Source organism: Brachyhypopomus gauderio, chromosome 10 (genome assembly GCF_052324685.1).
Source record: "Brachyhypopomus gauderio isolate BG-103 chromosome 10, BGAUD_0.2, whole genome shotgun sequence".
Classification (NCBI taxonomy): domain Eukaryota; kingdom Metazoa; phylum Chordata; class Actinopteri; order Gymnotiformes; family Hypopomidae; genus Brachyhypopomus; species Brachyhypopomus gauderio.
The window spans coordinates 20,577,499-20,594,890 of record NC_135220.1 but is presented as its reverse complement, the minus strand read 5'-3'; the positions used below and the strand labels follow the sequence as shown (position 1 = coordinate 20,594,890).

At 40.7% G+C, this 17,392-nt stretch overlaps 1 protein-coding gene and 1 long non-coding RNA gene across 3 annotated transcripts; one reads left to right on the top strand and one right to left on the bottom strand.

Annotated features, from left to right (window-relative positions):
• The first annotated feature begins 368 nt into the window (after positions 1 to 368).
• katnal1 (katanin p60 subunit A-like 1) lies at positions 369 to 8,790 on the top strand. Of its 2 annotated transcripts, none has more exons than XM_077020395.1 (11): positions 369 to 509; positions 1,080 to 1,381; positions 1,580 to 1,740; positions 3,582 to 3,744; positions 4,094 to 4,221; positions 4,707 to 4,812; positions 5,324 to 5,482; positions 5,708 to 5,834; positions 5,930 to 6,064; positions 6,875 to 7,001; positions 8,057 to 8,790. In XM_077020395.1, the coding sequence occupies exons 2-11, from the start codon at positions 1,217 to 1,219 to the stop codon at positions 8,253 to 8,255; spliced, it is 1,470 nt and encodes a 489-aa protein (XP_076876510.1). In that variant the 5' UTR covers positions 369 to 509; positions 1,080 to 1,216; the 3' UTR covers positions 8,256 to 8,790. The 2 variants fall into 2 exon arrangements, with proteins under 2 accessions (XP_076876510.1, XP_076876511.1); XM_077020396.1 differs by lacking the exon at positions 369 to 509 and adding an exon at positions 824 to 975.
• On the bottom strand, positions 3,685 to 6,977 carry LOC143525923 (uncharacterized). Its single transcript, XR_013133763.1, has 3 exons — positions 6,857 to 6,977; positions 4,677 to 4,872; positions 3,685 to 3,948 (listed from the first exon to the last, which is right to left on the bottom strand). It is a non-coding gene; the product is annotated as an uncharacterized LOC143525923 (long non-coding RNA).
• Positions 8,791 to 17,392: the final 8,602 nt, after the last annotated feature.

Below are 17,392 nucleotides of genomic sequence, written 5' to 3'. Positions count from 1 at the left end.
ACGCCCTGCTCTTTTCCAGTCCTCCAGTTTCCTTCTTCACCTGGTCTGCAAGATAAGATGAACTGTTTTGGTTTTTATTTTTTTGTTGTTTTACTTACCTTAAATATAGCAAAGCACCCTTTACATTTACATTTATGGCATTTAGCAGACGCTCTTATCCAGAGCGACTTACAAAAGTGCTACGTAGTTGCTTGGAATCTCCAAGGTAGAATTTGAAAACAGTTGTGCATGTACCTGGGGAACAGGCAAAATATATACGGTTTATAATCACACGGTAGTTGCTTGCTATTTTCAGTATGTCCTCTGCTGTTTTGGCCTGAGTGTACTTGAGGGAGTGACACTTAAAATGTTCCTTACAAAAACAACTGAATGGTCCAACGTTACGATCAAGTTTCTTGGAAACCCCGCCTCTTTCCCTGTCGTCATTCCGTTCGGCGTCTTTCTGCGGCCATGGTAACGTCAGCACTCGACGATCAGTGCCGCGGACGTAAAAATACCTCTAAATAAAGGTAAACACTTATTTTTTCTCGACCAAACATGTATTAGAATGTAATACAGAGCCACAATTTCATGTTTATTTAAGGATATTAAAGTAAATGAAAAAAATGTGTTGCCATGCGAATCTATAGATTTCGGCGGCCTTGGTCTGAGGGCGTTTTTCGCAAGTGCCTGATGGGAATTGTTGTACCATTAACCATTTTCGCCGTCTAATGTCTAAAAGGGACTATGCGTATTAAACTACAAATCCCTAGTCAATAGTCCTAATAGCGACAAAGACGCTGGTTATGCATTTTAAGCATGCTTTAATAAATTCTTAGCGCCGTTAAGTATGTTATTAGTAATGCCTCGCACATTCACTGTCTCTAAAGTCTGCGTTTTGAGTTCATCCCGAAAAATAATTATATTTATTGGAACGTAGCCCTTTTGTAAAGGTTAAGGTTTAGTGCCTAGCTGTTCTTCAGTAGCCTACCTCGAGTGAGAGCCTTAAATACAATAAGCGTTCAACTGAACCCTATAAGTGTATAAAAGTGTATATCTGTATAAGCTTACTAACTAAACTCTTTCTCTGTTGTTGCCAGGACATTTGACTTCCAATGGCTTGTCTGCAATCGACAACATCAACAAAAACGTCTATAGTCAAACAACTGTAATGGCAATCTAATCACCCATCTTGCATCTCTTGTAGCAAATTCTCTTCCTACAATTCTATTTTGCCATGATGAATTTGACTGAGATTTGTGACAATGCAAAAAGGGGGAGAGAGTATGCATTGCTTGGGAACTACGACTCTTCCATGGTGTACTACCAGGGTGTCATACAACAGATTAACAAGCACTGTCAGGCTCTTAGGGACCCTGCACTGAAAGTTAAATGGCAGCAGGTAAGCCTTAATAAAACATACTGTTAAAGCCTAACATGACCTGTTTTATTAAAAGGAAAGGACCATAAGACAATTCAAGTCACTGGACTGATTTTTTATTTTGTGTAGCCATGTGCTCTTATCTGGCAAACATGGATAAATCATTCCTATGACAAAGATCCATGCATTGTCCTGTTGTTATTTATATCCTGACTACAGGTTAGGCAAGAGCTGGTGGATGAATATGAACAGGTCAGAAGCATTGTAAACACTCTGGAGAGTTTCAAGTTGGATAAGCCAGTTGACTTTCCTAATCCTCAACCAGAGGAATGCTCGAGGGACCCTGCAGTGTGGCCACCACCTACCCCAGCAGAGCACAGGTACAGGGGTCCCTTCTTCACCTCATTAGCTGCTCCTGCATTGGTCAGACAGTATGCTAATGTGCTCAGTGCTCTGCTTTTCCTGTCATTGCTATAGTAACAGAAATTTGTTTTCTGTGACATGCCACTAGCCAATATATGTAATTTATTAATATAACAGAGTTATTTTTACCGTACTGGACAGTTTTGAGAATGTTTAGTACCACAGATGTACCAGGACATTGAAAGTAGTGCAGTATGTAAACAACAGTATTTAACATGTGAGATCAGTATATCAGCAAGTCCGCTGGCAGTTGAGTGGTGCTGGTGTTTCACAGCATGAGGGTAGAATCATGCTAATTGGTCCGGTAATGAGGTGGTAAAGTCCTGATGCTCTGGTGTTGCTTGTCATATGGTAGAAGGTGGACCAGGCTGTGTCAAGGGTGTATGGGGTCAGTCATCAAGAGTGTTTGTTTTTATTGTTATTCTAACTACATACCAGTATATAGTGAAACAAATTAATGTTTCTCCAGGACCATGGTGCAACAAACAAAACAAAGGGAAAAACAAACAAACAAATGAACAAAAAGTGCAAACAATTAATATGAAATGCAGGACCAGTAGTCACTATAACATATAATGCAACACCAGTCAAGTACAAAAAACCCATAATGTTTAGCAGATACACATACGAACCCAACAGTCACTGAAGTTGTAGTCAAAGCAGTGTCAGAAACCAATATTCATTAAATGTAATGATATTTATTAAATATTGGATTCTTGTAGAAGGCACTATTAAGACATGTGAAAAAGTACAAGAGTGTGAGAATCAGTATTTGGTTAAATATAGAGTTCTGCCAACAGACTTGGATGTGCAGAGAAATCAAGGGAGTAAGATGGTTTCAGTTAAGTGTGGGTGAGGAAGTGTTGGGTCAGTCTCTGGGAGTTGAGGAGTCTGATGCCTTGGGGGAGGAAAGTATTGCACAGTCTGGCTGTGAGGGCCTGAACGCTTTGGTACGTTTTCCCAGACAACAGGAGAGTGAAGGCTTCATGTGATAGGTGTGTGGGATCATCCACAATGAGGCTTTGCAGATGCAGTGTGTAGAGTAAATTTCCATGAAGGAGGGGAAAGAGACCCTGGTGATCTTCTTGGCTGTCCTCACTATTCACTGCAGGGTCTTGTGGTCTCAGATGGTGTAATTCCCCAAACCTGGCAGTGATGCAGCTGCTCGGGATGCTCTTTACAATCTCTCTGTAGAACATGGTGAGGATGATGGGGGAGATGGGCTTCCCTTCGCCTCCTCAGGATGTAGAGTCGCTGCGGGGCTTTCTTGGCTGTGGAGCTGGTGTTGAGGATCCAGAAGAGGTTCTCCACTAGGCGCTCATGATGATTCCCCTAAAGAAGTCGTGAATATCAAGCGAAGACTGATTGCCCAATACTTTGCTGAAGTCAACAACATCTATTTTGCGTTGTCCATGTTTAGAGACCAGTGCAGCAGTCCTTTAGCCACTGCACCTCCTCTGTGTTCACTGACTCGTTGTCCCAGCTGATGAGACCCACAAGGGTCATGTCATCAGCAAACTTGATAATGTGGTTCAAGCTGTGCATTGCTGCACGGTCGTGGGTCAGCAGAGTGAGCAACAGTGGACTAAGCACAAAGCCCTGGGGGACCCCGCTGCTCATTGAGGGGATGCTGCTGGCTTTCCTCAGGCTTTTACAGCAGTAGAGGTCCTAATCTTTTCACCATCTTCTGGTAGGCTCATTGCCACATTGAGGAGCGGAGCCTGAATAAGGAGCAGCCACTCAAGCACGGTGACAGGACACATGTGCCAATACCTACTGTTTGCTTTCTAACTCCCAGAGCACCTGCCCAGGTGAAGAGGCCCACCAGTGGTGTGAAGCCCCAGCGCAAGGACTCTCCTGGGCTGCAGCACCGTGGACCTGCAGGGAAGGGCCAGCCCAATTTAAAACAAGACAGACCTGGTGCCCGCGACATCCGCACAAATAAAGCAAAAGAAGACAAAGTCAGTAATTCAAAAACAGAACAAAACTGAGTTCAGTCTAAGGAATTGTGCCTTGTGTCAGTGTAGCAGTAGCCAAAGTTGCTTCAGTTAAAAAAAAAAAAGGATTTCTTCTGTCTGGAAATCCTTTGGAGGGTTCATTAGGAGAAACGGCTATGAAATGTCAGCCTGCAGAATAAATTGGAGTGCGTGGAACTCCTCTCCACCCTGCAAAAATTAAATCAGAAGTACACGCTAAAGTCTTATCCTGTTGAAAGACATTTCTGACATATATTGTTAGCTATGCATTATGACTGAAATAGATGAATGTAGCATTTAGCATTACATCTAATCATCATGTTTGTCTTGGCAGTCTAAGAAGAATTCTCTGGAGGGGCAAGGTGATGGAGAGTTGAAGAAATTTGATGGTACAGGGTACGACAATGATTTGGTTGATGCCCTGGAGAGAGACATCGTGTCAAGGAATCCAAACATCCACTGGTAAATCCTGAAGGACTTGATGTTATCTCTCTGACATGAGAGAATGCTTATCGACTCAGTGACTTTTTAACCCTTTTAACAGAGAAACTATTACTATTAGTTTCTAACCACAGGACCCCTACTGCCCTTGGGGGCCAGGGTGGTTCTCTATTGACAGCTCAGCAGGTGCAGTAAGGTGTAAAACCCTAACAACATTATCATACTGTTGTTGTGTTTTACACCTCAAACATCAATTCTCCAGCACACCTATGGTTGGGAATGTTTTCGAATGTTAGCAAGGCTAATTTATTAGTACATTATTTGTACAATTTACTCGTAATGTTTATTCTTAAACACTGAATACGAATGACACTGCATTGTTGATCTGCTGTGCTCTGAGGGCTTGGACCCGTGCAGTGTGAGTGACAGCTGTCAGTCAGTGTGCTGGTGAGTCACAGTGCCGGTCTGTGACTCACCCAAGCTGCCTCATGTCATGACTCATGCAGGGACGATATAGCAGATCTGGAAGAAGCCAAGAAGCTACTGCGAGAGGCTGTGGTCCTGCCAATGTGGATGCCAGATTTCTTCAAGGGCATTCGTCGCCCATGGAAGGTTAATATGTTGCACCCAATGGGGTGTGGGGTGCAGACTTACAAGTATGCTTGGGGACTCCTACACACACACACACATACACACACACACACACAAAATACATTTTATAACTCTTGTTTCCCTAGAAACTGGCAGAAGCCGTATTAGGCTGCTAAAAGTTTTTCTCACCAGGATCTAAAACCTAAAAGACAAATTTTTCTACCTGTATGAAATTTTTGTACTGTAAAATTGTTTCCTGGGTCAGTGACCACATGCGAGAAAGAAACCAGTAAAGTATTTAATTTATTCATTTAATTTCTAATTAATTATTTCACGTATATGGTAACTAGGATGTTAGTCCACTTGGTGGCACCATTTCATAAATATGTACCATAGTGATTGGGTTCATTAAAAATATTTGTCAGATCATTGTAAACCAGCTTTGTTTGTTTCTTTTGGGGATTTTTTTGTTGTTTGGAGAGCATCCTCCCCGAGCCCTCCGTGACCTCTGCATCTCTGTTCTGCACGTCAGGGAGTACTGATGGTGGGTCCCCCTGGCACTGGGAAGACCATGCTGGCTAAAGCTGTAGCCACTGAGTGTGGTACCACCTTCTTTAATGTGTCATCCTCCACACTCACCTCCAAGTACCGTGGAGAGTCGGAGAAGCTGGTGCGTCTGCTCTTTGAAATGGTAAGGCAGTGACTGCAAACGATTCTGTCTGATTTCTTTGATGTGTGTCATTTTGGTATTAAATATGAGGCCGATGATGATGATGTGCTGGCTTGATTGTAGGCTTTCATTTAAGTGTAATCTCTTAAGCCTTTTATTCAAATAAATTAAAATGGGAAGAAGAAGGTTAGGTCATTTTGAATTTGGTTCTCTTCCCCCATCCCCCATAATGCCCTGTTTTAACAGGCTCGATTTTATGCACCTACTACTATCTTCATTGATGAGATTGATTCTATTTGTGGGAGGCGCGGAACATCAGATGAACATGAAGCGAGTCGCCGAGTAAAGTCTGAGCTTCTGGTACAGATGGATGGTGAGAGAGAGACCAGCACAAAGAGATTCAGATTTAATTAGAATTTAAGTCATTTTGGGAACTTTGTGAACCTAATTCCAGTAAATCTCCTTCAGGTGTAGGGGGCGCGTTAGAGAATGATGACCCTTCTAAAATGGTTATGGTTCTGGCTGCGACTAACTTCCCCTGGGACATCGATGAAGCGCTGAGGAGGAGACTGGAAAAGAGGATCTATATCCCCCTGCCCAGTGGTACCATCAAATTCCCCCTTTTCTCATAAACACACACACACACACACACACACACACACACACACACACACACACACACACACACACACACACACTCTCTCTCTCATGTCCAGTCTTTGGTCACACATACACACTTCATACTACTGCATATGAGCAGTCATTGCTCTTCCAGTTGAGCCACCCAGACATCCGACTCCTTGAAAGAGCACATTTAACTGCCCCTGACCTGCTTCATTCATGGGTTATATATCAGGGTTTATACAATCAGTGGCGTCCTGCTGTTACACTCACTCACTCAGGTGAAACATTGGGGTATTTTAATGAGTAATTTTTAGTTAGTGACTATAATCTAATATGGGTTTTATTATTCATTTGAGTACCAATCTAATTTGGGTTTTACTACTACTTTTCTCATTACTGTGAATGTCATGTTAGTTTTAACTGAGTGAGGCTGGCAGTTCCTAAGACGTTCATTTGGGTTTGACCGTCACATACTGGATGAGTCATCACAGCACCACTGTTTTGGAAGGCTGGTCTCCAAGATTTGCCACTATTCCAGGTTTTCTCCATTTGGAGATAATGGGTCTCCCTCACTCTGCTTGGCTGTTATCCCAGAGTCGAGGAGCTGGCTTTGTATTCCTTTCCAGAATAATATAATTCCATAACTTTCTCTTGCATAAATTGTTATTTTATAGCTCAGGCCATAGTATGCATGCTTTTTGAGAAAGCTTCTACCCGAGACTGAACGGTGTGCAGTGTTGGGGTGTGGTGAGAGTGCAGAGGTGTAGTTACCAAGGCTTCCCTCTCCAGCGAAAGGACGGGCGGAGCTTCTGAAGATTAGCCTGAAGGAGGTGGAGGTGGCTGCTGATGTTGACCTAGCCATCATTGCTGAGAAGATCGAGGGTTACTCAGGCGCTGACATCACAAACGTCTGCAGGTAGTCTGAAAACATCTAAAATGCAAACATTTCCCCAAACATAGCATTGCTTTTGTGACTACTCAACTCCTGTTTCTTAAAAAAGATGTTTTGTTGTTGCTTTAAAGATTTAGGTTAAGGTTAAAGGAATAATAATCCACAAGCTTAGTTGATAACAAAATACCAGCTACAATCCAAGCATGGGACTGCATGCATGTGACCATCCTTTGGGTGATCATTTGATCACCATGTGCTCATACATTGGTAGGGATAGGGAGACAGAATATTAACTTCTAAATGAGTTCTCAGTACTTTGTTGTGTAGATGTGGCAAACAGCACTTACCAGCCATTTATCCTGGAACACCTACCTTGCTCCAACAGTCTACTTTACTAAGTACACCTCTCTTATATATACACCTGTTTTATATATACACCTACACCAGTCTTATCTATATACACCTGTCTTATAGGGACTTCATATACAAACGCACAATTTTAGACTGCAAATTATTGTTGCTATGCGCAATCTGCCAGCCATCCCTTTCATTTCATACCTGACCACAGGATTGTTGCTACTGGATACCACCTAGGGGGCGGATCATTCTCGGCACACTATTAACACATGTCAGCAGCAGGTTTTTTGATGTGAATGTCAGGAAATATTATTTTGCCATATACAGTGTGGTCGTCCATTAAAATTTTTTACCCAGGTGTACAGGTAGATGGCTTTTACTGTGCAGAATTTGTTGTTGACCATCCATAACCTATTCCTCTATGGTTAGTTTCTCCTGACTGACCAATCAGAAACTGATCGATGGTGAACAATGTTGATAGTAACTCATAAATTATGTATGGTTACTGCAGGGTTAAATAGGTAGCTGCCTCTATTAAAAAAGACCTGCACACAGTAGGCAGGTGTTCCTAATATAGTGGCTGGTGACTACATGTCAACACCTTACCTCTTTTTATTATGCTGTTTTATAATGTAACATAATATTGTATATTGCCTTCAGTGTGTATCCACCAAATCCCTTCCTGATCCCTCAACAATAGTTGTTTGTGTTTGTGTCTGCAGGGATGCGTCCATGATGGCGATGCGTCGACGGATTCATGGGTTGAGCCCAGAAGAGATCCGAGCACTCTCCAAAGACGAGCTACAGATGCCGGTCACCATGGAGGATTTTGAACTCACGCTCAAAAAGATTTCCAAGTCTGTGTCTTCGGCAGACCTGGAGAAATATGAGGCATGGATGAATGAATTTGGCTCTGCTTGATTAGGAGAGCTGGACCTCGTGATCTTGAAGGGAGATCATATTTCTGAGGGGCTTGGGAGACTTCAGAAGCCTCATGTCTGACAGTTCAAATCGATACTCTGAAGGCAAACTTTTCTTTTCTCTCAAACATAGTGTTTTGGACATGGAGGACTGAAGGTGTGGAGTCCGTCAGTGTCTACCAAGATTTAGATATTGGACCAAGAAGCACTCTGTGCTGCTAGTTTGCACCTTTATCTTATAAAAATGCACTAATTCTGTAACTTGAAGCTGTTAGATTTTAATTTGGTTTTAATTTTATTTTATGATTTCCTTGTGTTTTTAGCCATGCAGCTATAAAACCTTTTGTTTGTCTACTATGTTGTGAAAGTTCTCCTCTCTAATCCAGAGAAACTAGACAAGGAAAGAAGATAACATTGGTTCCATGTCTGCTTTTGAAAATTGTTAGAGAACTGATGTGAAGGTACATGTGTTGTATGTTTGTGTTTACTGTGATTTTAATGACTGTGATAGTCATAATAAATGGTTTACAGCAGTATTTACTTTATTTCCAATGAGTATTTTAAGAAAATACATTCAACACCTAGTCACAGTATATAATATATACTATAACAGGTATCACCAAATGGCGGACCGCGGTCCGGATCCGGACCCGAACGCCGTCCTGTCCGGACCCAATCACATTCCTGATTAACTGGATACGGACCCAAATGCCAAAAAAATTTTAACGGGAGACTATATTTTAAACCGGAGAATTTATTTTCAGACGAGTGTTACGTTCTCCACCCATTTGAGTGTTACCATTTGAGTGTTACGTTCGCCACCGCGGACCCGGACCTAAGGTCTGAGCTATCTGCCAAAAATGGACCGCGGAAAGATTTAATTGATTACCCCTGTACTATAATATAATTATAATCTAAACTATATCATATATCATACTATATCATCATACGGTGTGCAGGTGAGTGTTTAATGATACTCATTTGATGCAAAAGGTTTTATATTGCTTTCACAAATATCAAAGACAAACTGAGATGCTATTCCTTTGATTTATTTAATAACATTTGATGATATTATTGCATATTGCATATACTGCGTTAACTCCACACACACCAACTACATGTGTAGAAAAAACATTTTTTCATTGTTTAGAAGTTGCATTGTTATTCTAAATCCTGAAAGAGGGGACACTCACAACTGTTTTTGTTCAGATGTTTATAAATTGCAAGGTATTCGGAAGAAATACCTTGTTGAAATTGGCTGGTTTTCTTCCAGGGAATTATTGTAAATATTTGATCAGCATGTGAAAATAATAATTTTGTATGCAAAATAAAATAAAATTGTTCCATCATGTTTACATGATAAGAATGTGTAGTTTAGTAACACAGTTCCAAGAAAGGAACGGTAGGTAAAAAGACAAAACAACCAAACCGGTGATTTGTACATTTTGTTTAACCTGCTTTTTAAAGAGTCCAAAGACCTTACATATTTAATGTTTGTAATGTCCCAATAAAGGAGAGATGAGATGATTTTATGACTAGATAAATTGTTCAAAAGCATTTTACACAGGTGATCACGTTTGGGTATGAAAGTTGGGTATCAGTGTTTAGAAAGCTGGTGCCCCGTCTTTTACAAGCAAGGACGGGCTAAGGTTCTCTCCTCCTTACACTTCTTGCCAAAACAATGTGTCAGCATTTTAAAACCAGACTCCTCAGTGAGCATTTCACCCTCTTTCACCCTCTAAGTCTCATAATGGGTGAGACTGACTACCCCCATGGACTGTCTATGACCTTCCACTCTGAGATGGCGTCGCATAAAAATAGTCATGTGTCTGTGATGGATAATCAGCACATGGGCACAGAGTGAATGGGTAAATTGTACATCTTTGAAAGCCCCATTAATGCTGAACGATATTTTTACAGGAACACTGATGAAACATCATGTTTTTATAATGTTTTCACTATAGTACTGGTCAGAATGAACAAATCACTACTTTCTTTTTTTTCTGGCATTTCAGGTATTATCCAAATGTTATTGGAATTCAGATTGAACATGGATTAGCAATTCTGCTGTCAGTTGTATTCAGGTAATCCATGCTGCTATTATGCTTTTGTCTGGGTTTCACATTAAACTCATAACTCAGATCTTGGCTTTGGCATTTTGTCATTGGATACCAGTAAAGTTCTACGTAAACAAAAATTCTGGAAACCTTATATTAGGACATATATCTTGGACAACAACATATATCTTACTACATCAGGCCTGAACAGAGCTTTTTGATTGTACCAAGTCTAAGTCATTTGTTGTTATTTCATTAGCTATGTAACAATGTTTCTTATTCTTGTTAATGTTTTGTAATAATGACATTATCCTACACACACAGGTAATGAGATTTATTGATGTCTTTGGGTTTCTGTAGTGTATTAACATCTAAGTATTGTCATGATGTACTGACAATTTATACAATTGAAACTGTAATGGAATTTTGAAAGGTTCTATGTAACTAACATTTTATGTTAGTTAAATTACCAGTGTAACAGCAATACTGGACCAAAAATTGGCTTGTTTGTTATGACGTGTTCAGAGCGTGTGTGTGTGTGTGTGTGTGTGTGTGTGTGCGTGCACTGGTCCTGGATCATCCCAGATATCAGAGAGATCTTGCAGTGTGAGAATGATGGGAGAGAGAGCATGACTCATTCTTTGTGGGCTGTGTGTGTGTTCATCTTCAGTGATTTATACTGTTGGTCTATGTCTGCATTTGTGTGTAAAAAAAACCTTAATATTTGCGAATTTCTGTTTGAAAGTGGTGAGTAATTAGAAAGCTTTTAATTTGAATGTTTAAAATGTTAACAGAATAGTGAACTCTAAACACATTGATTGAAATGGCTTCACATTGCTGAAAAAACCTCACAGAAGGTCTCCACCATCACAGATGGACTCAATACTGTGACAAATCCCTAGTGTGAATACACCAGAGATTTACAGAACAACCAGAGTGCATCAGACTCTGAGGAAATATGTAGAAAAAATTTAGTATTACATTCTACCAGTCAAATGATTCAAGACTTCCAACCATTCTGTCATTTGCTCTAAATATTTGACATGAAATTCACTGTATAAAGGTTGCTTTCTTTTCCTTTTTTGAAATTAAACTGACAAAACAGATGCTTTACTTCAGATCATGCAGTCTATAGTTCTGACAAAACTGTGCATGGAATTATTATTTTGTTATTGTATTGCTTCACATCTTGTAAAGCATTTCATGTTTCCCTGCCTGGTGACATGTAGACAGATGAAGAGGTATTATAAGAGAATACTATTGCTCACATTGTTGGCTGTGCAATAAATTAAAGATGTAAAGGTAGGATGACCACTGCCTGCTGAACGGCTACAAATTCTTTATATATATATATATATATATATATATATATATATATATATATGACTCTGTGATCCTGGATATAAGATCATAAATCAAATGAATGTTATAAATTATTTTCCTGCTGTTTTTGTTTGTGAATCTGCACCAGTTTTTGCATCTGTTTCCCAAACAGAAGATTTAAGTTTGGGTATATACATATAAGTAGGATTTCTTTTTATTAATGCAGGGAAATATTAACATGAATGGGAGTCCATTGGTAAGGTTGTGCATGTAGGCGTAAATATCATTTCTCTGTCTCTGGAGAGATGAATGTACGTGCTTGGTGGAGTGTCTAATGCATCTATTTTTACCCATCTCTGAATGGCCGTCTATACCATATGTCTGTGGGTAGTAACATAATCCGTGCCCTCTATCACACTGGGTCCGTACTGTGTCTGGACTGAACCTGCACATTTTAGAGTTAATGAATATCATAGAGAGATAAATAGGGGGTGGGGGGATGCACACACAAAAATGCATTTAGAAAAATGCAAATATGAAAAGCATACCTTTTAGACTCTGTGATTGTCACATGTCCAATAAAAGTCCCAGAAATTAATGTATGTTTAGGCCTATGTTTAAAAGCACTGAATTGTAGGGCTTTAAAAATGGACTCAGTACTTTTGGGGAAGCTGAGATCATGTGTCCCACAGGCATTTTTGAACATGTGTTTCAAAAGGTTATGGGCTGGTTTGCGCTCTGTAAGTTGGAAGTGAGTTGTTGTGCTCTCTCTAATATCTCCCTTGAGAAGCGGAGCTTATAGGTGTCAGTCGATATTCAGTACCACATTTCCTGTCTTACACATGTGATACTCTGCCTGCCAGAAAGAAAAAAAATATCACTTCCTGAAATTAATACTTGACATGACTTGGAATACAGTGTAAGGAATGACCAAGAGTTGAAATGGGATACTAGATACTAGAAGAGTAACAACCAATAACATAAAATGTTTTGTGTCTTTACTGGGGGTTGAGACCACACCTGTTTTATTCATCACTGTGATTAGTTATTGTCACAGGTACAATGAAATTACTTTTAGCTTGTTCCCACACATGTCTGCAAGTGGGCAGAGTGAGAGGGTTCATAGTTGCACCTCCTGCCTGTACCTGAATATTCAGTGCTGCTGTCTTTGGTCTGGGTGACCAGGAGCTGGTGACAGAGCTCGGATCACACAAGCTTCCTTCTTGAGTCCAGCACATTCAACCCAGCCTGCACGCTTGTTATGAGCTTGCCAGTGAGATACAGGATATCCCTCACGAGAGATTATAAAACACTCACTTCCCCTTACAGATGATAGAACAATCCACACCCAAACAGGAATAAACATGTCACTGCTGCGGCCTGGACAGATAACTCACTGTATTTCCAAAATGTGTATGAATGTTTAAAAAACAAACATGAAAATGAGTAATTCATATTATGTTAATGTTATGTGTAAATGAATAACATTATTTTACCATGTGTTAACATGCCCCTGTCCCATTGATCCGCCGTCACGAAGTCACATGATTGTTTCCCTTTTAGGCCAGCAGATGCCACTATTTCTGAATAAAAATAAAAAGGATATTGTGACTACAGTTATGTCCATACAAACATGGTTGCTGTTGTTGGCCTAGGTTCAGTATCACACACCTCACTGTGCACACAGGGATACTAACACAGGGCTAACAGCATTAAATATATTAGGGCTAACATTAAATATATTATTGTAGAAACCATAAATCATTCTCATATCTCTGGACAGTATTAACTGCAAGCAATACTTAACACCCATTCAAAGAGTGTCGCCTAATTTAGTTGTGTGGCTTAGACACTGTGAAGTCTGGTAATGTTTACATCAGCCATGTAAGAAATAAGAGCACTTTTGTGCATCTTTACTTAAATCTGGTGACTTAGTTACTTGTCACCAACCACACTGACCATGCTGATGTCACCTTCAACCTCAAAACATGTAGTAATCACTCAAATTAAATTTGGGTCAACATGTTGTTTTGTTGTGAAACATATGGTGTATGACAGTAGGTTATTCACTAAAAAGCACTGAGTTTGTGATGATATTATCCAGTGCTGACTCTCCATGACACTGAACATCGGAATAGAAAACTAAGATGCTGATAACATTTTATGCTTTAATAACACAGCTGTGTTGCTATGGATCTGGCTGAGACTTAGGGCGTACTCACACTAGGCTCTGCGATCCGGGCCCGGGCACGGTTGCCTGCCGAAGCACGGTTCGTTTGGCTAGTATGAGCGCTCCAACCGTGCCCGGGCCCGGATCAGTTAACCGTGCTCGGGCCCGCTTTGAAGAGGTGGGCCAGGGCACGATTCAAGTGGACTCGGGCACGGTTCGCTTCTAGTGTGAGCGCTATCCGTGCCCGGGCCCGCTTGGTGCCTCGCCTGATTGGTTCATTTCGCTGGAACTCAAACATGACATCAGTGATGCGACGCTCACGTTAAACAGTCATAGCGGCAAAGCGATTAGCAGACAATCGTTGTGTTAAATGATCGATAAATCTGTGCTTGCACCGTGTTTCTGCACTCCCAAAACGACTCCAAAAATACAATAAAAAGAGAATCATGAGCTCTATAGTGTTGTGCGAGCGCGCTTTTTTTCCAAATAAAGCGGCGTTGTGATGACGTAAGCGTGCTCGGGCCAGGTTGCTGAAGCGAGTGTGAGTGCAGGCCAGAGGGGGAGTGGGGAGGGGGGATAACCGGGCCCCAGCACGGATCCAGCAAACCGTGCCTAGTGTGAGTACGCCCTTAAGGGTGTGGCCATAATGGTCATATGACCTCATCATTGCAATGATTTCCATGAAAGAAGTTCTGGATGTACAAGTTCAAAATAACGACATAAAACAACAGCCAGGGAATAGTCAAAATGAACAGTTGATACAGAACCCTCAGGGTATTTCACTAAGAGAACTTAACAGCAAGTGAACTATATCCTATATACATCATTTTTTTATTTGTTCACCCTTTAGGAAAGCACAATATTTTCAAAGTTTTATGAATACCTCGTTTGAAGCATGTGATTGAGACAGTGGAACGGTTGAAAGAACCTACCAGACGGGTTTGCCTCAATGTGGAAAGAAAAACATTGCCTGTGGTGGCTGCCATGGAGATCTGAGTCTCCCAACAGTGAAATGCAGAATCCAATATTGCTGGTTGCTGTTCCAACAGATACAGTTCCATATAATCATAACCACTTGCTGGAATGAGACAAAGGTGGAAACCTGGAAATTTTCAGAAACTCACAGATAAAACAATAAACAGGTATATGCGTTGACATTCTGCGCTTAGAAAGACCCACAATTTAACTTCTACACCAAATCAGCTTCTGTATCGCAGGGAGCAAAAGAACATATTAATCCATTTGTGTAATCGCAGACAACTAGTGATAACATAGACAGAGATTAACATAAGAAAATTCAAAGAGAAATACATTGAACTGTGCATCAGCAGTACTTTTAATGGAACACTATGTCTTTTCAGAGCCAAAATCCACCAAATCCAACATGCTCAAAATAAGATCAAGGTCCCACAGAGACCAGCACTGACAATGTTAATAATCAACTTGACACATTTCTGCATGTCAAATGGCCGACGACATGATAGATTGTCTGAATCTAGCAGAACAGATTAACTAAACAAAAGAAGTGTGATGTGCATGGAGTGTGGTCATCAGTCCCTGAGCTTTACTGAGGCCACGACAGCAGTGTGAATCCAGAGCAGAGTCATTAAATCACTCACGCCATTATTATCGGAGCAGCACAGTGTGAATGCAGAGGTAAACCCATACTCAGGTCAAAATGGTGTCACCTAAAACAATGACTTGCATACAGATAAACTTCAAGCTTGAGTAGAAGACACAAGTGAGTTTACTGTGATTCAGACTGCAGTATTTCAGCATGGCTCCAGTAATGAGGAATCTATCATGCCTACACTCGAGCTTTTGATAGGCCATTTTTAGCTTTTGTATGAGACTTTGGCATACTCAAAATGGATAGGTACAACCAGCTGTAATTAGCAGCCTGTAAAAGGTCTAATTGCTGTTTGCCTTTGGCTGTTTGCAGTGTTTGGCTAATCAGAAAAACATCAGAATGTCATCTGCAGTGGTGAAAACTGTGTAAATGGGTAGTGTCATTTGCAGTGGTGAAGACTGTGTGTAAATGGGTAGTGTCATCTGCAGTGGTGAAGACTGTGTGTAAATGGGTAGTGTCATCTGCAGTGGTGAAGACTGTGTGTAAATGAGTAGTGTCATCTGCAGTGGTGAAGACTGTGTAAATGGGTAGTGTCATCTGCAGTGGTGAAGACTGTGTGTAAATGGGTAGTGTCATCTGCAGTGGTGAAGACTGTGTGTAAATGGGTAGTGTTATCTGCAGTGGTGAAGACTGTGTGTAAATGGGTAGTGTTATCTGCAGTGGTGAAGACTGTATAAATGGGGAGTGTCAGTTTTCCTCTTTTTATTAATTTTCTTGATTTTATCCATTGAATACTGGAGCCAATTACATGCAAAGATCCTTTGAAGCCCTTTAAACAATAAGATGCAACATGGTGAGATTTGCCACAAGTATCCACGTCCAGCAGACAAGGGAAATCCTTCATTTTTTCACTCATTTCATCTCCATGCCTCTTACATGAATCAGTTCTACCTCTTTCTTGTGTGTGTGTGTGTGTGTGTGTGTGTGTGTGTGTGTGTGTGCGCGCACATGTGTTGGGGAGCGTGCCCTTTCAGGACTGTAGCTTTTGTATAATTGTTGACCATTCTCTTTTTCAACACAATGGCTTCAGTGTAAACATCCTATTACGCAGATTAAAGTTCACAGTCAGGAAGTTGTTATATTTTTGTTAAGACATACATGCGCGCGGGGACACACACACACACACACACACACACACACACACACACACACAAATGTCAGCATTCTCTCATCAACCTGTTATAGGCCTATTTTTTATATTCTGATATATATATATATATATATATATATATATATATATATATATATATATATATATATATATATATATATATATATATACAAATAATAATCAGGTCAGCACTGGTCCCGTGGCCAGAAACAGGCCGATGATATTGGCAAATCGTGCAAGGGAACACATGGACAACCATCTGGGATTGGACCCCATAAAACAAGCTCTTAAAATGTAGATTTCCTTAATAATGTGTCCACTGAATGTAGGTTAAGCAAATGTTTCTAATAAAGTGGAAGGGAGGTAAATGTATATTTCAGTCAAGTTATCTTTTAGAAACCACCTGAATTTGTGTAGTTGTTATCATTAAGAAGACAGTCAGAACTGTGCATTAGAGGAGCGCAAACCCTGTTCTGTGGCAGCACAGAAGAATCAATTGCAGATTAAATAGTTAATCCCCTTAGGCTCTATGAGCCAGACTTTCTATGATGGAAGAAATTCCTTTCAGTTCCACAGAAGAGAATGAATCTCAGCCAGCAGCACACATACAGACGTCAGACTTGCCAGCATGATCCAGCTTAAAGACATACGCAGACACACCGACAAATGGAGTCACGCAGACACACAGACAGCCGGGAGGACCGGTTTGTGTGGCTTCTTGTAATGTGTGGTAGCTTTATAGAACGGGAGGATTCAAGGGTGTCCATTACATACCTGCAGGATCAAATTAGAGTACTCAGGGAGGGACGTACTGTGCAGTAGAGCAGCAAGAAAAACTACCCAATGT